Genomic DNA, 26,354 nt, shown 5'->3' on the forward strand with positions numbered 1-26,354 from the left:
TAAAGCAACCCTTACTGAATACTAGCTTAGCGTGCATTTTGAGTTTAACTTTGGGTGTGGGCATTTATGCCCGCAAAATTCTGGTGTAAAGGCTTGAGCTCAATTGATGGTAGTTAGGTGCACAATTGCAGGTATTCTATAACATGGTACCTAATTTCTGTGATGCCCTGACCTGCCCATGGTCACACCCACTTTTGAGTTGCACACAAGGAAATTTGGGCACAGATGGTATAGCTTATAGGGTAGATTCACACATAAGTCCTAGCTGCTGTCAATTAAGTGCTTATTAACAACAATTATTGATTGTTAGCACTTAATTGGACATTTAGGCCCTGATTCAACAAAGTGCGTCCCGATTTTAGGCAGCTGTAGGCGTCCTACAGCTGTCTAATCAGCCAATCGGGATGCAAGTTTTTAAAAAAATGCTCCCCAGGCTGGCCGCCTATATTGAAGGCACCTCCTGGAGCCTAGGGAGGCCCGCAAGACGCCTGAGGGCCTTAGGCGGGCCTTAGGAGAACCTAGGCGGCCCTACGCGTCTCCCTAGTAGAGGAAGAGATGCTTACAATGTAGGCCAACAAAATGCTGGTCTACATTGTAAGTAGATGTGGCTGCTATACTTATTGCTGCAAGGGATCTCTCTGCCGCTATAAGTATAGCGGGCCGCGGGCTCTAGGCGCCTGGGCCAATCAGGCCTTAGACTTAGTGGGGATGGGTGGACCCGCTATGCCTAAGGCCTGATTGGTCCAGGCTTCTACAGCCTGGGCCAATCAGGCCTTAGGCTTCAGAGGGATGGGCCGGGAAGGGGCGGGCCCGCCTCATTTCGATGAGGCGAGCCTGCCGGCTGGACGGGCAAGACCCGTCTGGCCAATAAGAAAAGGTTAGTTTGGTGGGGGAGAGGTTTGGGGGCTGTTAGCGCGGGGGGGGTGCATCTTCCGGCAGGAGGGATTGGGCACCCTCCTGCCGGTGATCGGTAGGGTCGGGGGGGGGGCTGCAGGAGGGTTTGGGCACCCTCCTTCCAGCGATCGGTAGTGTCGGGGGGGGGGGGCTGTCGGTAGTGTCGGGGGGGGGGCATCTTCCAGTAGGAGGGTTTGGGCACCCTCCTGCCGGCAATCGGACAGGAGGCCACGGCCCGCTATACTTATAGCACCAGAGAGATCCCTTGCCGTGATAAGTGTAGCGGGCCGTGTCTAATCTAACCCAATTCTCTAACCAGCGTCTGTACCATGGACGCCGGTTACAGAATCGGGGTTTAGTGTAGGCCCGATTCTGAATAGGACACCTCTCCCGGGCGTCCTATACAGAATCAGGGCCTTAGTTTATAAGTAGATCTGGGATCTGTGCTCAAATTTGAGCACCCAATGTCGCACTCCTGCGTTGTCGCTCTTCTAAGACAAAGGCAGCCGTCCAGGAGATCACGCTGGACCACCACCACTAAAAAAGGTACCAGGAGGGCTGTGGGCAGTTTCAGGCTTTGGGCGGCTGTGGGCAGCTTCTGGTGGCTTTGAGCTTTGGGTGGCTGCAGGTTTCGGGTGGCTGTGGGCGGCTTCGGGCTTTGGGCTTCCCAGCACCAGACGCACCTACGTGTAGAGGAGGAAAAACTAAGAAGAAAAAAATTCTGAACTAAATTTTTTTTTCCTTGTTTTTTTCTCCTCTACAGGTGGGTGTGTCTTATGGTCCAGTGCATCTTATGGTCCGAAAAATACAGTATTTAAATGGAACCAGATAAGTGCACTTAATTCTTTCTCTTAAAATTAGGAATTGTCTCTCCATATTTGATAAGCTGTGAATACAGTGCGATGATTGAAAGTGGTGCAGTTTTACTTTTTCTGAACATGAAACAAACACAATAGTGCTACGTGATAGCTATTTTCTGAGCACTGTACAAAATTACCTTAAATAGTATAAAATAATGGAAGAATAGACATGATATAGTTAATGTGTTCTGGGACTGAGAATATACAACTATGCATTGACCATTACTTCCTCTCATTGAGAGGCTATAAAATTCTGCCTCCACAGCATCTTTATCCCTGGTTGGCTCCAGAGAGTGGAAGGCTTGAGCTAGGAAATGAATCAAGTACCTGGCACAGCAGGACAGAGCAATGCTCTTCCACTGAAAACAATTGCATTATTTCTTCCAAATGACACAGTGAGTTCTATACCAGTGAATCATTAGATGAACTTTTACAAAATAATTTAAAAAATCTGTCTTTTGTAACTAATAACCTAATTAAAATTGGAAGGAATTATATAAGAAAAACAAATACATCTTGTTACACACATGAATGGGAGATATGAACTACAAGGCCCCACAGCTAACTCATATGTATAAATTGATGGATGTGCAGATATGATAGTAGTGTATTTCAGAAAACAGAATATTTCAATTAAAATTTATCATTCTTCAGTAGTTTAATATACAAAATATAAGACAGCTAAATGCAGTTTCTGTGGTACCTTCAGGTTACACCTACCAAGAATTGCGAGCACCATGTTATCTTTGAGTACTTCCATAGAACCTGAGCACACCAAATAGATAGCCTGTAATGCATCTCCCTGCCGAAGGAGGTACTCTCCAGGAGCACAGAAGGAAGTTTTGATATGCAGAGACAAAGACCTGAGGCAACCGCGGCTGGCACATTCAAAAAGAGACAGCTGTAAAATCTCCTTGTTCAAGTGCATGGTGATGTCTGAGCGCAGCTCATCAGGAAAATCTTTCAAAAGCTGTCAAAATATGAGGGAACAGGATAGGTAAGTGCAAAATCATTCATTTACATTTTTTTTTAAAGAAGGAGCTAATGGCTTTCTGCTGTTATGCACATTATTTTTAAATATTTTTAAGGCTTTTTCCTATTTTTAAATATGAACTATTTAAAGATGTATTGCTACCTTATTTGCACTTTCTTTGAGGCCTGTGTTTTAATTGTAGAGGTTTTCATAAACAGGCTCTCAAATTTAAAAATATGTAAAAATTCTCCCATATGTGCAAAAGTTAAGATAGCATGAGGATGATTTATTTTTAAAGCAAAATACTATCTGTAAAAAATAATTTAAATATGTCACTTTGCAAGTTTTAAAATTTTGAGCATAGTCTGATACCAGTAAACTCAGAATTAATGAGCTGTTGCAAAGCAAGATCATGCAAACCAACTCACTGATTACAGTATGTTTTGAAAAGTTGTGCTAATAAGCTTCACAAACTGTTTTTTAATAGAAAAAAAAGAGCTATCCTCACTGAGGTACAGTATCATGGCTGGGTCAACCACCATGAGGGACACAGGGAAAATAAGACTAATTTATATGTTTTCTTTTAAATCAGCCCCCTCTCCCTTCAGGTTGAGCCCTCAAACACTTGGAGGCTGCCAGGATTTGAAGCATGATCCTACGGTGTTACCCGCAGAGGCAGAGTTGGATATGGAAGGAGATAGGCCAGGGCTTATAATACTTTCAGAACAGGAACAATAGCAAAACAGCAGGCAGAAGAGTGGTCAGGAAACAGGCTAAGGCCAGGGCTGGCAGAGCAGGTTCATATGCAGAAGACAGGTAGGCTTTGGTGCTGAAGACTTGCAAAACTGTAACACTCAAGGGCTTGCAAGTGGGACCTATCCAAGTGTTAAAAAAAGGGAGCTCCAGGATTTAAATATGTGCAGAGAGATGATCAGAGAAGATGTATGTATTCCTAAGAACCAATCAAGTTAGAGAGCATCCTTCATGGGCCAATCAGAACAATCCCTATCATCAGGCTAAGACTAACTGCAGTATAAAAGGCAGAAAAAAAAAAGCTACAGCACATTTTCTAGAAGGTACATACATGCAAGCCTCCCCATAGCTAAGTAAAAAAGCAAAATGTTTGCAACAGAGTAGAGAATAACATGGAGACAAAGGTTGCCCCTGTCTCTTCCCCATCCCTGCAGGCTCAGTCTCCATCCCTGCCCCATTTCCATGGGCTCTGTCCTCATATTCACAAGCCTTGAAGACTCAAGATTTTATATTTAAATCTTTTTTTTATTAAAAGGGACAATATTCTATACAACTGTTTATATATCACAAATAGAGCCTTCCATTTTGATCTGGTTTTGGGGCAACCTTCCCAATTAATTGGTTAATTGTTATTATTATTATACAAATACTTCTATTCCACCTTTACCTATTTAGTTTAAGAATGGATTACAGAAATTAATATGTAGGTTAGTTGACCTAGGAATTACAGCACGTGTAGTGGATTATACCAACATAATACAGTACCATTGCTTAAATAAAATATGAATTAGTTCATGATCGGTTCAGTTTTACATCATCTGGGAAGATAATTGGATTGTTTTTCAGATATAGGTGTAGAGAAGAACTAACACTGTGTAGTGAATGAACAGGAAAATAAGTGTCTATTAAAAGTCAGAAATGTTCCTTGATACCAGCAACAATGGTTAAATCTATTGCAGTAACAGTAAGATGCTTGACCAACTGGGCATGTCATGGAAGGACATTGCAGATAGTAGAAGTCTGATCATCAGACAAGATTCATGTTGGCAAATCAAAGGCAGACAAGATAAAAATTATGTCATCTAATCCAAAAGCAGCTTCTGCAGTTTTTTTTCTTTTTAATCATGGAATTCAGTTGCCAAATGTCTACAATGTGTCTTTACATATTGACACTAGCATTTTATAGATGCTATTCCATCTAGCTGGAACAGCCTGTTTAAGGCTAGTCTTGAGGTTTTAGAGAATGACACAGAGACAAAGTTTGTCCCATCCCCATGGGCTCTATCCCTGTCCCGCAGTTAAGCGCAGATCCACATCCCCATACCATTCTCTACTACAGACTTCATTTTCAGCCTTAACTAACTATGGGGCTCTTTTACCAAACTGTGATAAAAAATGACATTAGCCCATCCTTATCCTGGTCATTCCCGTGCACTGAGGTCATTTTTTAATGCAGCAGTAAAATGGCTGATTTTTCTATTTTTCATATTCATGTCCACTTGCTAATTTTGCCATTAGCATGTGAGCCCCTACCTCCATCTATTTTGTAGTGGTAGGAACTCATGTGCTAAACCTGCGCTAATCAGTTAGCATTCAACAACGTTCACGTACTAATCAGTTAGTGAAGAACATGTTCATTCTCCAACCTAGACCTGCCTCCCTCAGACCTGTCCCCAGAGCTACAAAATAAATATATTTATTATGTGGGTAGTGTATGTACATCCAAACACAGCGGGTTGCCTCAGCACACCACCTGTAAGATTTTTTTTTTTTTTTTTTGCTGTGTTAAGTACATGTTAGTGCTTACTGCAGCTTTGTAAAAGGGACTCTATCACAGGAATAGTTTAATCATTACAAAATCCTGCAAGTTAGTATATTGGCCTCTTTGACTACAAGTCATTGCAATAAAATGCATGCTTTTCTGTGATCCAAGTGATAAAGGGCTCCTTTTACAAAGGTGTGCTAGCATTTTTAACGCACGCACCGGATTAGCAGGCGCTAGTCAAAAATCTACCACCTGCTCAAAAGGAGGCAGTAGCGGCTAGCATGAGCGGCAATTTAGCACGCGGTATTCTGCACGTTAAGGCCTTAGCGCGCCTTTGTAAAAAGAGCCCAAAATGGAATAAAGTAAAAATTCTGGCTGTGCTCTCAAAATGTTTTTTTCTTACCATATTGTATTCTGAATCCTCTTAACTAGGTAGTTCTTGGAAATCAGGAAACAGGTGATATGGAGAGGTTGTGACATAATAAGGAAGGATTGCAAAAAAGTTCAATAAAATTGGAAGTTAATTCAAACTAATTTTACTAGTACACCATTTTGTCGAGCTGTCAAGTGATTTTGAGACAGATTCGATATATGGTTAGAAATGTTGATCGTTCCTTCCTTACTCTTCATGAGAATCTACAGATAAAAGCAAAAATACTTAAAGTGTAAGTACATCTACAGTATTTTGCAAATTGGAGTAGCATAGATGCTGTGTACTTTTTTTTTTAAGTTCAACAAATTTTATTGAGTTTTGTGTATAGTGAAATACAGGTATCTGAACAGAACAATGTGAATTCAAAGCACAGTCATCAGCAAATACATAATACAAACATGTATAAAGGAGAATGTATGAAGAGTTAAGTATATCTAGTGATAATGTACCAAGTATCTAAGTATCAAAATCTGATAAAGTACAAAAGGTCAATTAGAACAGTATTCAATTAAAGGTTCCCATATATCTAAATATTTAGACATAGTATTAGATTTCTCAGCATAAGCTTTTTCATATTTGCCCGTAAGGCACAATGCATTCCACCACATATGGAAATCAATCTTGGATAAGTCTTTCCAGCAATAAAGGATTGACTGTATCGCTAAAGCAAGCATTATAGTGAGCAGATGGGCTTTCGACTTGTTTATAGGGACCGATAGTGCTTGCGCCATTAATATGATGTGCTTAAAAGAGATAGTATCAGAGATACTCAGTATGTCGCAAATAGTGGCCCATACTCTATCCCAGTACAGTTGGACGTGTGGACAAGAGAATAAAAGATGTTCCATGGTACCTATGTGGAGTTTACATGTCCAGCAAAGATTGGATTCCGTCAAATTAATCTTATTAGATAGTACCGGAGTCCATACAGCTCTGTGGAAAACAAAGAATAGTGATTGGAGGAGAGAGGCTGAACGTATGGACTTGAATAGAGATGACCATAGCTCAATCCAGTCAATAGCATCTGAAGGTAATTGAAGTTGATTTTGCCATTTGATTTCTGTTTCCATAGGACCAGGAAATTCCGACCTCTGAATAAGTTTATACCACATGGATGCTTTAAGGGGAATATTGGAGAAAGAACAAAGCATAGTTGATAAACCAGGACTTACAGATATCTTTGGGATTGTAGTCATGGAATGACTAATACAATGAATTAGTTGCAGCCACCGGAAGTATTGAGATTTATTTAGGCCAGTAGAGTCCGAGAGCTCCTGGAATGACAGCCAACCATTTGAATTCATAAGATCTTGAACTAGCCAAATGTCACTTTTCTGCCACTCTTGCCAAGATAATGTAGAATTTGATATTCTAAAACGATCATTATTCCATATGGGAATCAAGGCTGAATCATTCCATGTACATGAAAAGGTAGAATCTACAGTGCCAATAGCATATTTGTATGCTGCGAGAATTGGATTCTTTTGATCAGCTTTGGTTAGCAGAGTGCTGGCTATGTTTTCAATACGCTGTCTACCATAAAACTCACATTCCAGAGGGACCCAAGTAGGCGGGTCTCCACTTCGTGAGGTGTGATATCCCATTACCCATTGTTTCATAATAAAAGCATGATGGTAATTCAAGAATGAAGGGTAATTCACTCCTCCTAAGGATCGCTGAGCTTTCAATTTGGATAAGGCAATACGGGGTTGCTTGGAATTCCATAAAAACTTCCCAATAATGGAATCAATCTGCTTATACATAGAAGAGGGTAGGTGAAAAGGCAGCATATACAGTATATAATTGATCTTAGGAGCCAACATCATTTTGATGGTCTCTAGTCTGCCCCACCATGTTAATGTTAAGGGCGACCATTTGCTGATGGATTTTTTGATGGTATTAATCAAATATTCACTATTGAGTTGAATAGTTTCATCTATGGAGGGACCAAAATATACTCCTAGGTATTTCATGGAGGTAGCCGTCCATTGGAGTCCATAACTAGATACTTCAAATTCCGCTTCAGGACAATTAATAGGCATCACTTCTGTTTTGCTAGCATTTAATTTGTAACCAGAAACAGTCGCATATTCTGTTATAATAGATAATAGACGTGGGAGTGATGGAGGAGTTATATATAGTAGGATATCATCAGCATATGCCGACACTTTGTACTCATTGCCCTGATATTGGAACCCAATGATGTTAGGGTCTATACGAATCCTTTGAATCAGTGGCTCTAATGCCAAGTCAAATAGCAGGGGAGACAGTGGACAGCCTTGTCTAGTTCCTCTGGACAGATGAAATGTAGACGAAAGAGTACCATTCACATATATCCTGGCATTGGGATTGGAGTAAAGAACCCTAATTTTGTTAATAAAGGCCACAGAGAAACCATACCAGTGTAAAGTTTGGAAAAGGAAGGGCCATTCTATCCTATCGAATGCTTTTTCAGCATCCAGACCTACTGCCATTATTTTCTGATGATGATGTGGAGACTTGGCAATGATGTGAGAAAAGAGCCTTGTATTATCGCAAGAGTAGCGACCATTTATAAAGCCACTTTGATCAGGTGCAATGAGTTTGGTAATAACTGATTGTAATCGTGTGGCCAGCATTTTAGCATATATCTTTGCGTCTATATTTATCAAAGAGAGTGGACGATAGTTAGCCACTCGTGTACTATCCTTGCCCAGTTTCGGAAGTACAATGATGGTTGCTTCCGTAAAAGAACCAGATGCAGATCCAGTAGAAATGAGATGATCAATAAATTGTAAATAGTATGTTCCCAAAACATCTTGGAATTCTCTATAAAATTCTACCGTCAGCCCATCAGGACCAGGCGTTTTCTTAATAGCCATAGAGGAGATAGTTTGGGATAACTCAATGGTGGAAAACGGTTCATCCAAAATAGCATTGTCATGTGTTTCAAGTCGAGTGTGTGGAATATTATGTAGGAAGTTTGAAGAACTCGAGCTACAACAAGACTCAGAAGTGTACAACTTACAATAGTAGTCCATGAAGGCCTGAGATATATCAGTTGATTCTGTAATTTCTACGTCTGAGTCCAGTTTGAGAGAGGTGATATTGTTTTTTTCACTGCGGCGTTTAAGATAGTTGGCCAATAAATGGCCACATTTGTTGTTCTCCGCAAAGTAAGATGCCGATTGTTGAAACACAGAATGGGATGCCTTTTTGCCTAAAACATTGTTGTATTTAAATCGTGCCTTATTGAGGCGGATCAGTAGAGAAATATCCATTGGAGATGATTGATGTTGCAATTCAAAGTTTCTAATTTCTTCTTCCATGGCTTTTTGTTCTTCTTTCAGTTTCTTAGATTTGTGCGCTGAATAACTGATAACTACACCTCGTATAAAGGCCTTGAGCGCGTCCCAGCAGCAAATCCAGGATGTATGTTCCGGTTTATTATATGAAAAATATTCCTTTATTTGAGCTCTCATATGAAGACAAAATTGAGGTTCTTGTAGCAAGGCATTATTAAAACGCCATTGTTTAGTGGTATAAGGAGAGGAGTTCATTTTGATTTGAATATTAATAGCAGCATGATCAGAGACTAGTATAGGAGCTATGTCTGATTTCATCACAGATGGACATAAGGAAGAGCTGAGTAAAAAAAAATCTATACGTGAGTATGATGTATGAGGAGGAGAAAAGAAGGTGTAAGCTTCATCATCCAAGTGTCTATGTCTCCAGATATCCACCAGATTGTTAGTGGTAATGAGATCTTGTAAAGCGTACCAAGATCTAGATTTTTTGTATGTACAAGAGGATTTCCTATCTCTGTTCGGGTTTAGTACGAGATTAAAATCACCAGCCAGTATCAACTGTGAATCTGCATCTTCCATAAGGGAAGCCATTAAGTTGTGGTAAAATGGCGGCATATCAATATTTGGCCCATATATATTGAAAAGGCAATAATATTTACCTGCGGAGCAGATCTTAACTTTAATCCATCTCCCATTGAGGTCAGCGGAGGATGAGATCACAGAAATGTCACTCCTATTTCTGATGATTGTGAGTACTCCACCTTTACGCTCAACTGCAGAAGAAAAATATGGTGGCAGCGCCCATGGAAGTCGAACTTTGGAAGAGGCCATAGCATCTAAGTGTGTTTCCTGGATCATAATGATGTCAGGATTGGAGCTCTCCAGATAAGTCAGAATTTTCTTCAATTTGATTTTGTTATTAAGACCTTTTGCATTCAAGGATACAATACTAATAGACATTCCAATGTGATAGTTCTGATATAAGTATACTCAGAATAAAAGATATACATTTCAGCAAAGTTATACATGTGAAAAAACAGAAATCTGTATAGAAGGTGAAGCATGTTATTACAAACATAAGGTAAGTAGATATCAAGCATGCTAATATCATGTGCAGTGAATTAACAGTGGTGCCAAAAGGGACACCTCTATATAATAGTGTGAGTGCAACCAAGTGAAACAGGATAGCAGTGCAAAACCCCATGCTCCCATGTAAAAGAATACTGAACAGCAAACAGAGAGATTCATGCAGCGGAACCCACCACCTCCAGAGAATAAAGAGGAAAAGTCACCAGTGTAATAGAATGTGATAATCACAAGCAGAAAGTCCATGCAAATTGAAACCAGAGTGCAGGCAATTTAATTAAGTGATATAGTGCAAGAGTACATGCAGCCTGCAACCCTCAAACCTGATTGATTGGAGTCGGGGACTGTTGTTCAATGAAGTTTGCCAGCTCATCAGGTCTGATGAAATCTTTAGTTGAGTTGTTCAGGGTGACTCTCATGCGTGCAGGATACAGAATGCCAAACCTGGCATTCAGGGCTTTAAGTTGGGGCCTGTAAGAAAGGAGCTGCTTGCGTCGGAGGGCTGTAGTCTTGCTCAGATCTGGAACAAATAGCAATGTTGCACCCTCATGTTGAATTGGAGCTTTGATCTTGGCTCTTTGCATAATATCAAGCACATGTTGATATCTCAGGATCTTCAATACTACTGGTCTGGCTCTGTGATCATTAGGTGAACGGGAAGAAGGCACCCGGTGGGCACGTTCTATTTCAAACTCACGTTGAAATGTAATATCCAGCAGTTTTGGGATCAATGATTCCAAGAAGGTAGGTAATTCTCTGTCCCGACCATTTTCTGGTAGCCCCAAGATGCGCAGGTTGCAGCGGCGAGATCTGTTGTTATTATCTTCCAGCTCCTGCTCCAGGGTAGTTATGCGTTTCATTTGGGCACGCAGCTCAGTAAACTGTACTGAGGACGCCTCCATTTTGGTTTCCAGCGCACCGACACGTGTTTGCATGGAGGCAAAATCTGCCGACAGGGCAGTGAGCTTTTCATTGATCTCATCTGTACTCGATTTTGTTTCGGTCACAAGGTCTTTTAATTCCCGCAGTTCCGCTAAGATCGCGCTGTTAGTGTCTGTCTGGGAGGTCGGGGAAGCCGGAAGTGGGGTTTTGGATGGTGAGGACGGCTCCGGTTTATGGCGCTTGCCTACCTTTTTCGCCGACATCGCAACAGTAAGGCAGAGTCAAAACGGATGAATATGTTCAGTTGTGATAAAGGCAAACTTTGTTGGGTTCCGCGTTTCTTAATACGAGTATTGAATCAGCCTGTTTGCTTAATATAATGGGGAGATCGCAGGAGCACGAAGTTTAAGCCGCCATCTTCTGCGGGCTCGGGCACGCCCCCCGATGCTGTGTACTTTGATTTCAGTAAGGCTTTGACAAGGTTCTACAGATGTGATTATAAGTAAACTGAGCACGCCCAGTATGGGTTCTACAATGATTGACTAAGTCAGAAAGTTGTTGAGCAAAAGGTGACAGAATTGTGATAAAAAGACATTACTCTGAGGATAGGAGCATTACCAGTAGAGTGCTGCAGAGATTGGTCCAGTTCTTTTCAACATTTTTGTAACTGATATTGGAGAAGGGCAGTCAGGAATGGTTTGCCTTTTTGCAGATGATACCAAAATCTGCAACATGGTAGACATCCTGGAAAGTAAGGATAACATAAGGAGTGATCTAGCAAAACTAGAGGAATAGTCTAGAGCAGGGTTTGGGCAACCTTGGTCCTCAAGGCTGCAACTCAGTTAGGTTTTGAAGATTTTACCAATGAATATGCATGAGCTCTATTTGCATGCACTTCCTCCATTGTATGCAGCTAAATCTCATGTACGAGGGTGTGCTGAAAAGTTTTTAGCCCAACCAAGAAGATAATGATGTGAATATGGTTTAATCAATGATCTGAAACAATGTCAAACATAGAATTTTGTTTCTGTAACTTAACACAACAAAATAAGATAATACTCTTTGCAGCTACACTGGCAAAATAATGCTCAGAATTTAGGAAGTTGGTTGGTTGGGCTGAGAACTTTTCAGCAACCCTTGTATATACATTGGGGAAATCCTTAAAACCTGACTGGGTTGCTCTCCTCAAGGACTGAGGTTGCTACTTCTGGCCTAGAGTACAGCAGCAAAGACTCAAAGGACAGTCATTTATTTGGGCTGTAAAAACTCAAGAGGAGCGAAGAATGGTTTAGTAAAAGGAATCGTGAACTTCTGTGCATGAAAGAATGATGATACTTGGGGCTGATCATATCTGACATTCTTAAGGTAGCCAAACAGAAAAAAATGATGGCAAAAGTCGTGCAATTGATTGGAAGCATAGGGAGAAGAATAGCCAACATGCTAAAGGAGGTGATAATGTCTTTTTGTAAGCATCTGGTAAGATCTCAGTTGGAGAACTATGTGGATTTCTGCTGACAACAATTTCAAAAGGATATAAACAGAATGGGATAGACTGAGAGGGCAACGACTAAAATGGTCAGTGGTCATCATAAAATATATGGTGAAAGCCTGAAAAATCTAAATATGTATACTTTAGAAAAAACTAAAAAGAGAAACTACGATATAGATGCCTCTACAGTATATACACAGAGGAGGAAAGGTCAATTGAAGGGAAACTCTGACATGAGGGATCATAGATGAGAGTAAAAGCAGATACACTCATGAGTTAATTTAAGAAATATTTATTTAAAGAAATGATGGTAGACAGTTGGGATGAGGATGGTATCTGATTTCAACACAGCATGGGACTTGCAGAGGATCCCTGAGAGAGAAGAAAGATTGTAACGATCGCCCCACATCTGCATATTGAAGTTTTTGAAAATTTATCAGACCTGTCCGGATTGGACGCGGACTGGTCCCGATCAGGCAGGTTTTATGAATCTAGCCCATAGCTAGCTTGGTGGTTAAAAACACCCTGATAGCCCATATGGTCTTTATCTCCAGTGATTTTCTCTGTTTATGTGAAGCTGATTTTCCTACACTTAGGGCTAAATTCTATATATGGTGGCCAAAAATTGGTGCCAAAAACACTATTCTATAAGCTGTGCTTAAAGTTAATACCATTAGCATTCGCATTCCCGTCACCTGCAACTGAAAGCTAATCACCATCAATCAATAATCACACAACTCAGGTTTATTGGAATAAATATTTGGCCGCAGCTTTATTATCTATCTGAATATTATCTTCACTTACAATACAATCTGTGTCCAAAAACCTAAAAAAACCCAATGCATATTTCACACATCCCCAGGGAGCTATTCGGTGTCGAAACTAGCTCCCGTTAAGTCTTTAAATTTATAACATTCCCCCAAATATGGCCCACGGTGACGCAAGGCCATGCTTCCCCTCCCCTCACCCCAAACATGACCCACGGTGACGCAAGGTCATGCTTCCCCTCCCCCCAAACATGACCCACGGTGATGCAAGGTCATGCTTCCCCTCCCCCCAAACATGACCCACGGTGACGCAAGGTCATGCTTCCCCTCCCCCCAAACATGATCCACGGTGACGCAAGGCCATGCTTCCCCTCACAGCGGTATTTATTTATTAACTGCTCGTCTCCCAGATCCAACTGGGCCAAACCCCATCCCCCACCAAACCCCACAACACTAACACAAAACATAACACCAGCACAAATGGGAGGGAGGGATAATCTTTTCCTGAAGAGACTACTCTACTGTTCCCCTTTCCTCATAGAGTTCACTCCAGCCTGCCACAACATCCAACCAATCACGTGACTGCTCCACCCCATCACCTTAGCAACCTCCTTAATCATTTTTCTTTCTTACAAGCTCTGTCTATTAACCCTTTCTTACTTCCTCTTATAAAATTGTCAATCCTTATTCTACAGACCCTTGATAACACCTCATATATTCCCCTTACCCTCTGTCCCCCCTCCCCCCATCATTCAATAACTATTACCAGCCGGTGACATCAGCTCAGCTAATGTTATATCACACCAGATGAATCTGGTGTTCTTCTATACGGTTTATAGAATAGTGCTTACACCTGGGAAGCGCAACTAAAATTAGGTGCCAGCACCTAAATTTAGGTGTGGACAGTGGCGTACCTAGCATATGTGACACCCGGGGCCCATCATTTTTTGACACCGCCCCTCATCTATATGAAAAATATGATTTTTAGTAACAATCCACATATTGCACAAGAGTGTACCTAGGAAAAGGCAGCAGCTTAAACACTGGAGTGAGCACTAGAACACCAACACATACATTGTAAAACTAAACAAGCCAGATCCCGCAGTCAATTGATCCTGCAGTCAATGCCAACTGAAAACTATGTTCTTTTCGTACACATAGAACAGAGATACACCCTTGCCCAATATGGAATAATCACAAACTAAAAATAGAAATATGTAGACAAAAGTTAAACTGAACTGCCAAAAAAACAGACTCTGCATACAATGCAACACCATAACACCACAAAAACAGTGACACGTGTCCCCTAATACTGTGCAAAATATAAAGACAGTAGATGTAAATTTGAAAAAATTGATACATAACAATCACCACTTTACAAATTAACAAATAAAAATAAAACAAATAATGAGAAATAAGAAAATACCATTTTATTGGACTAATCCATTTTTCAATTAGCTTTCAGAGGCCAAATCTTTCTTCAGAACAGTACAAAATACTGCTGTTATGGTATTCTGTCCTGACCTGAGGAAAGGGGTTTAGTCCAAAAAATTGCCTTATTTCCATTTCCTATTTATAAACTTTTATCAATACAATTACAATACTACTTGATTCTAAGTAAAGTAACAAAGAAATCTTTCTACCTTTTGTCGTTTCTGCTTTAATCATCGTCTCTTTGCTCTCTTCTTTCTGTACAGCGTTTGTCCTCTCTCCCTTCCATGCAACATCTGCCCTCTCTTTGCCCCTTCCACCCAGCTTCTGCCCTCTCTCTCTACCCCTTCCATCTACTGCCCACACTCTCTCTGCCCCTTCCATCTACTGTCCACCCTCTCTCTCTTCCATATGGCATCTTCCCTCTTTCTATGTCCCTTCAATAAACTGTATATCCTGTGTCCCTTCTCTCCTTTGCACATGATTCATTTCAGCTTCCCCCCTCTCCATTTTTCTGTCTCCATCCCCTCCCCTATGCTTTGGCATCTCTATCTTTCTCTTCTCCTTTCCTTCCTTCCTTCCCACTCCACACCATGGTCTGGTATCTCTATCTCCTTCCCTTCCCTCCCCCCATGCCATGGCATCTTTTCCTCTCCCTCCATGGTCTAGTATCTCTTTTCCTTTTTTCCTTTCCCGCCCTCACATGGACTTGGCATCTCTGGTTCCTCTCCCTTGTCTTCCTTCTCCCTCCTTTCCTCTCTCTCCCTAATTGGGTACTGCAGCAGCAGCATTTCTATCCCCCCTTCTCTGTGCAGCAGCAGCATTTCTCCCCCCTTGCCCGTGCAGCATTTCTACCCCCTTCCCTGTGCAGCAGCAGCATTTCTCTCTCCCTTGCCTGTGCAGCATTTCTCCCCCTTGCCTGTGCAGCATTTCTACCCCCTGCCTGTGCAGCATTTCTACCCCCTTCCCTGTACAGCAGCAGCATTTCTCTCTCCCTTGCCTGTGCAGCATTTCTCCCCCTTGCCTGTGCAGCATTTCTACCCCCTGCCTGTGCAGCATTTCTACCCCCTTCCCTGTGTAGCAGCAGCATTTCTTCCCCCCCCATTGCCAGTGTAGAAGCAGCATCTCCCCCCCTTGCCTGTGCAGCATTTCAGCCCCCCCCTTGCCTGTGCAACATTTCTACGTCCCCCCTTCCCTGTTCAGCAGCAACATTTCTATGCCCCCCTCCCCCACTTCCCTGTGCAGCAACAACAGTTCTCTTCCCTGCCCAGCATTTCTGGCCGGTTACCCTGCTCAAAGCCGCGGGTGTCTACAACTCCCGCGATCTGCAGCTGCGTCGGAAGCCTTCTCTCTGATGTCGTGTTGTTTCCATCCTGGTAGTATGCACTCTTTGGGAAAAGTGTCCGTTCTTTTGACAGAGTGTACTCTTTTGGAAGAATGTACAGTATACTTTTTCCAAAGGAGGGCTCACACTTTCCAAAAGAGTGTGTACTTTAAATTATATTGCTTCTGTTAATGAAAAAATAAGTTACACAAACATATAACTGAAAATTCTTGGAAACATGATGTGAACATATTTGGCTGCACACCCCTGCTGCTGCTTTACCATTCTCCTGGTGACTTTTGGTTTTTATTCCACTGTTTGAGCCACTTTGCTCTTCTTATAATATATTGAAATCTAAATGCCCATTTTTGTCACACACTTGGCATTCCACAGTGTTGTTTCCATCCTGGCAGATACCTGCCAACAGAGTTTAAGCAAGGTTCAGCAAAAGTTGATGGAAAACCTCATTGGAAAAGTGCAAAATTGCTTATCCTAATTCAGCCAATATTCAGATGGCAGTTGTCAGTGTTATTCTAAATGCTAATCATCGTTGGCTAAATTAGCCCCCAATATTGAGTGCCAGGCCATGTTCTGGCACCCACACTAAATATTCAGGCTAACTAAAAGGACCCTGGGCTACCAGACCTTATGCAGATTCCAGCTGATATTCAGCCAGGGCCTGCATAAGAAAGTTATGTAGCCCCGGCTATGCTACAACCCACATAATATTTTATACTAATAATTTTTAGTTCCCTAATCCCCTGAAAAAGTCCCATCTCCTTTCTTCCCCCCTCCCTAAGTCACAAATCCCCTCCCAGCCCCCTGGAATGACCCATCATATATTTTGGTAAGCCCCCTGAGCTTACCTGATATCTCTGGTGGTCCAGTGTGGTTGAGAGGAACAGGAGTGAAGACCAGTAACTCCTACCCCTTGCAGTGGTAAAGAGAACATGGCTGCTGTGATCTCTCATTATAGTTCTTAAATATGTTGTTATACAGTGCCGAGTATGCCTATCAGCATTAAAGAAATGCTAAATACTAGTAGTAGCAGCTCACAATACTTGTATAGTACAGTGAGGCTGTTGTCAGAGATTATAGCAGTCATTTTCATTTAGTGGCCACAAGAAGCAGGAATGAATGACCTTTGCTCCTGCCACTGATCACTGTGGATATCAGTTAGTTACTGAAACGAGGGGGGGGGATTGCCAGAGGGATGGCGTTTATGACTTGTGGGCTGGAGGGAAAGAGAAGAAAGAAGGGACTTTTGGGAGAGGATCAGGGAGATAAAAGTTATGCATATTCTGGCAGGTATTCAGTGCCTGGATCCAAACAGCTAGGCTGGCCAAAGTTAGGACCGACCCATTGCTAACCTGCCTTTCATTTCCAATCTTACGGAAAAAATCATCTTCCTTCAAATTTCTGAATTTTTTCAAAAACAAATGCATTACACCCTAACTAAACTGGATTTTGCTCCAACCACTCAACAGAATTATCCCTACTAGGTCTCACTACCACTATCTTATGCTATCATGACCATGGGAAATCAGTTCTGTTGATCTCCCTTGATCTATCGGCTGCCTTTGACACAATCGACCATGACTTACTCCTCAATCGTCTCAAAGACAGCGGAATAACTGAATCAAGTCTCCTCTGGTTCTCTTCTTACTTTGCTGATAGGAACTTTCAATTTCACTCTAAAGGAACCATTTCTGCCCCAATCTTTCAAGCCTATGGTGTACCACAAGGCTCAATCCTCTCCCCTCTATTATTCAACATTTTCCTAGCCCCTCTTCTGACATTAGCTCAATCTATTGGATTCACTCCATTTGCTTATGTTGATGACATTCAACTCCTTCACCCACTCAACCCGGCCAATATCAATGATATTCAAGAAATCAATCTCAAACTCGACAAAATCAGCTCTTGGCTCCGAATTAACAGACTATCTCTAAACTTAGCTAAATCACAAGGGATTCTCTTTCCTTATAAAAATAAAGACTCTTTAACCGGACAAATATCTATTGATACAATTCCCCTCCAAATAGAACCCAAATTCAAATTACTAGGAGTTATCTTCGATAAAGATCTTACTTATCATGATCAAATCAGTTCCGTGACCAAAAATTGCTTCTACAAACTTTGTTTAATTCGTTCCATAACCTCTGTTCTTGAACCCTCTTCAATCCAAATTCTAATTCATTCTCTAATCATTTCACATATAGACTACTGCAACTCTCTTTACCATGGTATAATTCAAAAATAAATCCGTAGATTACAATTGATCCAAAATACCGCAATCAAACTCATTTTTAAGGCCAAAAAATATGATCATGCTACCCCACTTTTTCAAGAGTTACACTGGTTACCGGTCTCTCATCCAACTACATATAAAATTATCCTTCTAACTTTTAAAATCAAGACCTCTCACCTCCCTGTCTTTCTAGATAAATATCTCATACCACATACCCCTCCTAAGGTCCTTAGATCTATGAATCAAAACCTATTGACAGTACCTTCAATCAAGAACCTATACTTACTAGAAATTCCATTTTCTCAGTAGTTGCTCCCTCGCTCTGGTATGCAATGCCAGTTTATCTTTGCAATGAAAATTCCTTATGTAAATTTAAAACAAATCTCAAAACATTTCTCTTTAAAGATGCCTACCAATAAGTGTGTGTGTGTGTGTGTGTGTGTGGTGGGGGTAAGAAAACCTTTAAGAAGCGATATACCTGTTTCCCTCTCGTTACTCCCCATCCCCCTACTCTTCCTTTTATTTATCATTGTAATTAAAACTTCCCTATCCCCCAAAACCTCTTGTTTCTAATCAGTCCTAATTCATCATAGTTTTAGGTTTACCCTCTTTTTATTTTACCCCACCTAAATAAAAAATTATATTACACCTTTCTAATTTTTAATATTGTAAACCACCCAGATACATGTGATGGTCGGTATATCAAGCCATGAATAAACTTGAAACTTGACTGGCCTAGCTATGTAGGTCCCGCCACTGAACACTGCTGTAGAAGTGAACAAAATAAACCAATAACACCTCAAAATCAACAATGCACACCCGAAGGTGCCTACACCTGGTCCCTCGACTCAAGTTTCGCTCCACGCATCATCAGGAGGGAATAAACTACAAAATAAAAAAAGCTAAAATTACTTAACTCTTACTTCATATGCTGGAATCTAGGCACCTATCTTTACATCTATCATAAATGAAATAACAATATAGCAAACATTTATACATAGCTTTAAAAATGTTAAATATCGTCTTCTAAACTTTACAATAAACTGAATGAACTAACCTCACGGGATAGGGGCACCTGCCTCGGGAAGTGGCTGAATGACCGGAAGTCAAGGGGGACGCTGACCTACAACCCTTCCTATACTGCTTTACCATCTCAAATTCAAGCCTCATTCTGAAATCAGGACTAAAATGTCAGAAAGAAATTGACTCAAATATCATCTGCTGCTAAACTGCATAAACAAGATTAGTGATGGGAGCTTTTGAATCTAAAAAATATAAACTCCTATCTTATACCAAATCTCAGGCAATAAGGATATGAATCAGCTCCCAACACTAATCTTGTTTATGCAGTTTGGCAGCAGGTGATATTTGAGTCAGTTTCTTTCTGACATTTTAGTTTTAGTCCTGATTTCAGGATGAGGCTGATAACACAAAGATTACAGAAGAAAGGGTTAACTGAATAAGAGCCTCATACATTTGCCAATATAACTCAGTTTGAGTTCAACAGTGCTTGGCCATTCAGTACAAAACCTGAGGAGATCTATGGAAAGACTGTCCAGGAAAAGCTTTAGTCAGCATAGTGTAAATGCCTGCATTGTGCGTACTGAGTTAATTCCTTACCAACAAATTAATCTTTAAAAATTGTTTAATGGCGCTTTTCAATTAACAGCACCGATCTAGGCACCTAATTAGGCACTTTTTATAGAATCAGGGCCTTAGTGCTTGCTAATGGCTTGCAGCATGAGCTAAGCTTTTGTAAAAGGGGCTCTTTAATGTAACATCTATTAGGAGACATCCCCAGCATTTCTTTTGCAGATTGTGCATTAAAATGTCAATTAGCGACTAGTACCCTAGTCAATATTCCTATTTAGGAGGCACTAAGTGGGCCAGCATTACTTGCAAAAAATGTTGGTTAGCACACAGTAGTTGCCATGTATCACCCGCAATATACACTCAACACCAATTCCTGCCCATTCCCCACCTAATTATGCCCCAACCAAAAATACCTTGAATTCAGGAATTAGTGCAAGCTAATTATAAAACTAATACAAAAGCATTTATCGTGTTTATGAAATAGCAGTTAACATGTGTCAATTCATACATTAAAACCCACATTCTGTATATAGTGCCATAAGTTGTGCATGCAAATCAGTGCACACAGGCAACTTGAGTGTACAACTTAATTGTTTAACAAGACCAATTGGCACCAATAATTGATAACGCCTCATAATTGACATTAATTAGCACTAATTAGAAGTTACACATACAACTTGATCAACACATTCTCTAAACTGGTGCACATCAACACGAATCTCAAAAAGGGGAGTGGCTAGGGAAGAAGAGAGTTTGTAAGTGTTCCTAAAACTTAAGCGCACTGTTATTAAAAACACCTGATCTGTGCAAAACTTAGGTGCAGGTATTTAGGCATGGTTTTTACTTGGCCTAAATGGGTGCACCTAAATGTTAGTGACATATATAGAAACATGTTGGCAGATAAAGGCCAAATGGCCCATCCAGTCTGCCCAACCGCAGTAACCATTATCTCTTCCTCTCTCTAAGAGACCCCAGGTGCCAATCCCACACTTTCTTGAAATCAGATACAGTCTCTGTCTCCACCACCTCTACCGGGAGACTGTTCCACACATCTACCACCATTTCTGTAAAAAAGTATTTCCTTAGATTACTCCTGAGCCTATTACCTGTTAACTTCATCCTATGCCCTCTCATTCCAGAGCTTCCTTTCAAGTGAAAGAGACTTGACTCATATCTTCCCTCTACCACCTTTCCTCCAAAGTATACAGATTGAGATCTTTAAGTCTGTCCCCATACGCCTTATGAGGAAGACCACGCACTATTTTAGTAGCCTTCCTCTGGACCGACTCCATCCTTTTATATCTTTTTGAACGTGTGGTCTCCATAATTGTACACAATATTCTAAATGAGGTCTCACCAGAGACATCAATACCTCCTTTCTCCTACTGGCCAAACCTCTTCTTGAGCACCCTATAATCCTTTTTCCTACTGGCCATACCTCTTCCTGAGCACCCTCGAATCCTTCTAGCTTTATCCGTCACCTTTTCAACCTGTTTGGAAACCTTAAGATCATCACATACAATCATACCCAAGTCCCGCTCTTCTGTCACGCACATAAGTTCTTTGCCCCCTAAACTGTACCGTTCCTTTGGGGTTTTGCATCCCAAATGCATGACTTTGCATTTCTTAGCATTAAATTTTAGCTGCCAAATTTCAGACTATTTTTCAAGCTTACCTAGTTCTTTCTTCATGTTATTCACACTATCCAGAGTGTCTATTCTATTGTAAATTTTGGTATTGTCTGCAAAGAGGCAAATCTAGCCTGACAGCCCTTCAGCAATATCGCTTATAAATTGTTTAAAAGAACAGGCCCAAGAATAGAGCTTTGAAGCACACCACTGGTAACATCCGTTTCCTCAGAGCAATCTCCTTTGACTACTACCCTTTGTCGTCTTCCACTTAACAAGTTTCTGACCCAGCCCATCACTTTGGGGCCCATCCCAAGGGCGTTTAGTTTATTTATTAGATGTCTGTGTGAAACACTGTCAAAGGCTTTGCTAAAATCTAAATATACCACATCTAGCGCACTCCCTCTATCCAATTCTCTGGTCACCCAGTCAAAGAAATTGATTAGATTTGTCTGACAAGACCTACCTCTAGTGAATCCATGTTGCCTCTGGTCCTGTAATCCACCGGATTCCAGAAAGATCATCATTTTCTGTTTTAAAAGTGTTTCCATTAATTTGCTTACCACAGAAGTCAGACTTACAGGCAGTAATTCCCTACTTCTTCCTTACTTCCACTTTTGTGTAGAGGGACCACATCTGCCCTTCTCCAGTCCTCCGGTACCACGCCCAACTCTAGAGAAGTATTGAAAAGGTCAGTCAGCAGAGCCACTAGAACCTCACTAAGTTCTTTTAGTACTCTTGGATATACAACATCTGGCCCCAATGCTTTATCTACCTTTAATTTAGCTAGCTCCTCACGAACATAACCCTCTGAAACTCGATCAGGGTCTACCACTACTCCATCTCTATTCACGTTTGTCTTCTGCAGTCCCTCTCCTGGCGCTTCAACAGTGAATACAGAACAGAAATATTTGTTAAGCAATTCAGCCTTTTCTTTATCAGCTTCTACATATTTCTCCCCTTCACTTATGAGTCTCACAATGCCACTTTTGCACTTCTTCCTATCACTAATATATCTAAAAAATGTCGTCTCTCCATTTTACCATGTCAGCAATTTTTTCTTCCATTTGTATCTTTGCTTTCCTGACTGCTCGACCAGCCTTTCTTAACTATTCCAGATATTTCTGCTTGTCTTCCTCTTTCTGCAATCTTTTATAGTTTATGAAAACTAAGTTCATATTCCTTACCTTTTCAGCTACTACTTTTGAGAACCAAAGCAGTCTTCTTCTCCTCTTACTTTTACTTACTTCACAAAAAGGTTTGTCGCCCTTACAATAAATCCTTTCAGTTTTGCCCACTGCATTTCTACTCCTTCCAGACGTTCCCATCCAGACAATCCCTTGATGTAATCCCCTATCCAAAGTTAGTTTAAAAAAATCTAGGACCTCCTCTTTTGAATGAACCCTAAGCGTGATTCTATATATGGCATGTGCCTTTTATAGAATTGCACTAAGTGCAGTTATGATCGCTGCCAATATTTTAGATATTATATAGACATTAATAATAATAATAATAATTAATAAATTTATTTTTATACCTCACTGTTTGATGTGGTTTACAATAAGAAATGAAAACTGTACAACACAGCGAATTAACATCACAAATTCAAAATATTCTGTGTAATTTAAAAGATAGAAAGAAGAATTTAAAATCAAACTACTAAAACTTTTGTTCCATATACCTGCCTGGAAAGATAAGGTTCTGTTAAAAAACCTTTTATATACACAACCTTTTATTGAGGGGAGAGAAAATAATTATATTGTGTGGGGAATGTCTATCCTCAACAATTCAAAGTGATCTAAAAGATAATTTGCCATAAGACCCTATAATGTTTTATAACAAATACAAGCAAATTTAAAAATCACTCTCGCTTCAACCAGAAGCAAGTGTAATTTGTGATAATATGGTATTACATGTTCTGATTTTTTCAAGTTAAAAATTAGATGCACTGCCATATTTTGATTGATTCACATCCTCCTAATAATTTTTTTTATAAAAACCTAAATAACTCCCTCCTTTACAAAGCTGCGCGAGCGTTTTTAGCACTGGCCACCATGATAACAACTCCGATGCTCATAGAATTCCTATGAGCGCCCGAGCTGTTACCACCGCGGCTTTGTAAAGGAGGGGGTAAATGATGTTACAATAGTCTAACATTCTCAGAACTAAAGACTGCACTATCCATCTAAAAGATGAGAAATCAAAATAAGATTTAATTGCATGAAGCTTCCACAATCTGAAAAAATTGTCCTTTACCAAAGCATCGAGTTGACCTTCAAATGACAAATTAGTAGCGGTATAGGAGCTTGCAATAATCAATATGTAGATTCAGACCCTAAGGGCCAGATTCAATAAACAGCTCTAATTCGGTAGGCACCTACGAAAATAGGACTTACTGCATATCAATCAAAGTTAAGCACTTTTGTAGAACCACGCCTAGAAGCACCTAAACTGACCTAGGCGTCACTGGGTGTAAATAAGCCAGGGTTTTCTTGGACTAATATTCTGGCACCTAAGGTAGGCACCTACCTCAATCCATGCCCAAACTCCACCCCAAATCCGTTTCTATTCAAGCCTACTTGCCGGTAGGCACCTTGGTGTAGATGCCTACATCAAAGGTGTAGGCGTCTACTAGCAAATTAATTTTGTAATTGTTTTTTTTTTAATTATTTTTAATGACATTTTCAATTATCAATGTCAATTAAGCCAATTAAAAAAAATTTAACTAGGCACCTAGATTGGTAGATGCCCCGATCGAGGCACCATTTAAAGAATCAGGGCCTAAGTGCCTACCACACATAAGTAATAGGGCTGCTTAGGTAATATCTGCTTATTATTATAGGTTATTAGATCAAACCATGACTTTAGATTTATAGATTAATAATATTTCTTATTTTCACATGATACTTATTCCTAATGCAATTCATTCTGCTAAAACATGGCTAAGTCAACTTATTTTTAATTTTTTTGTTTTCATATGTGCTTATTACTTTTTGGAATGCAATATTTTTATATCCGAGTATACTATTTTATTATTTGTATCTTTGGGTAGAAAAATTCTATGAAAGAAATGTTCCAAATCACCTCATTAGAATCTATTCCATTATTGACAGACCAGGTGGTTTGGAAATATTCAAGCATTCGTTGTTTTAACTGCTGTGGTAGGTGATGAACCCGTATAAAGTCTTTCAGATCCTTTGTTCTGGTATGGTAAAGGGACCATCTGGAGTACATCCTCTGAATTATGGCAGTCACATTGCCAAACACCAAGGCATGCATCAGTGCTAGAAGAAACAGAAATGTTCACAATGAAAATGAGAACATGCCAGTTAAATATAGTATACTATATGGTGGGGAAACATTTCCATAAATTTGTTAGCATCAACTTTCTGCTGCAAGACTTGTTAGATGCCTTAGGTGAAACCTCAGCTTTGTGCACACATATATAAAGTTAACGTTTGAAAGTTAACATGAACAATAAGCATAACACATGTTTATTTTGGATTTAATATCACCTTTCTTGTAGCAAACAAAAGCAGGTACATTTTCTTAACAAAATCAAAGCAAAAGCATAAGAGAGAAAAAGAAGAGAAGGGAATTTGGAAGAAGAAAGAAAAAAGGATAGTAGGTGAGTATGTGTCACTGAACCTTCCTTCAGACTGAGTTCTCATGCACCTGTGAGATAAATTTTTTAAGTGGCTTTATATATGACTTCAGTTGTAATTGGGTGTGAAGGGAAAGAAGAAGCCCGGAGCGATTAGTGAAGGGCTACCACAAGGTGGGGGGAGGGGGGAGGTCCTGGGGACCAAAACAGGGTGGGAGTGTGCTCTGGCTTAAAAAAGTTTGCGAGACACTGCTCTATACAGTACCACTCCCTTGCATTTTTACAGTACAAATGTATGACCCATTTTGGGCATGAAATTGTAGCTGCTACACTCTAGACCAGGGGTGAGCAACCTATATATCCAGCGAGACATGAATGTCACTACTACCCCTTGAGGGCCTCATGAATGTCAATACTATCCCTAGGGGGCTGCAACATAACATCATGTCAGAATAGGAAATGCACAGACCTGTGATAAATAAATAATTAAAAATTTAACAAAAAATGAACTGCTAGAATAGCTATTCTGAAAATATTTGTAAAATGCAGGATTTAAAATAATCAATATGTTGGTTGATGATGTTTTCTGTATATACCTCCCATGGTCTCAAGGGCTGCATAAAATAACATAGATGATCACAGGTTGCTTACTCCTGCTCTAGACAATTTCCTAAGCTTCACAAGAGCCCTATCTTCCCTTATTTATAAATGATCTGGAAATTGGAACGATAAGTGAGGGGATTAAATTTGCAGATGACACTAAACTTTTCAAAGTTGTTAAAACACATGCGGATTGTGAAGAATTGCAGGCAGTCCTTAGGAAATTGGAAGACTGGGCGTCCAAGTGGCAGATGAAATTTAATGTGGACAAATGCAAAGTGATGCACATTGGGAAGAATAACCTGAATCACAGTTACCGGATGCTAGGGTCCACCTTGGAAGTTAGCGCCCAAGAAAAGGATCTGGGTATCATTGTAGACAATATGATGAAACCTTCCGCCCAATGTGTGGCGGTGGCCAAAAAAGCAAACAGGATGCTGGGAATTATTAAAAAAGGGATGGTTAACAAGACTAAGAATGTTATAATGCCCCTCTATCGCTCCATAGTGTGACCTCATCTGGAGTATTGCATTTAATGCTGGTCTCCTTATCTCAAGAAAGATATAGTGGCACTAGAAAAGGTTCAAAGAAGAGTGACCAAGATGGTAAAGGGGATGGAACTCCTCTCGTATGAGGAAAGACTAAAACAGTTAGGGCTCTTCAGCTTGGAAAAGAGACGGCTGAGGGGAGATATGATTGAAGTCTACAAAATCCTGAGTGGAGTTGAATGAGTA

General features: G+C 40.4%; 1 protein-coding gene across 1 annotated transcript in view; it reads right to left on the reverse strand.

Moving 5' to 3' along the window:
* Window positions 1-26,354, reverse strand: part of KCNH8 (potassium voltage-gated channel subfamily H member 8) — a 346,041-nt gene that overhangs the window by 126,592 nt on the left and 193,095 nt on the right. Inside the window, exons 9-10 of the mRNA XM_033930671.1 lie at window positions 24,501-24,700; window positions 2,475-2,724 (exon numbers count right to left, since the gene is read on the reverse strand). Coding sequence (XP_033786562.1) covers window positions 2,475-2,724; window positions 24,501-24,700 — 450 coding nt within the window. The remainder of the gene's footprint in view (window positions 1-2,474; window positions 2,725-24,500; window positions 24,701-26,354) is intronic.

The sequence above is a fragment of the Geotrypetes seraphini genome, chromosome 2 (assembly GCF_902459505.1).
Source record: "Geotrypetes seraphini chromosome 2, aGeoSer1.1, whole genome shotgun sequence".
NCBI lineage: Eukaryota > Metazoa > Chordata > Amphibia > Gymnophiona > Dermophiidae > Geotrypetes > Geotrypetes seraphini.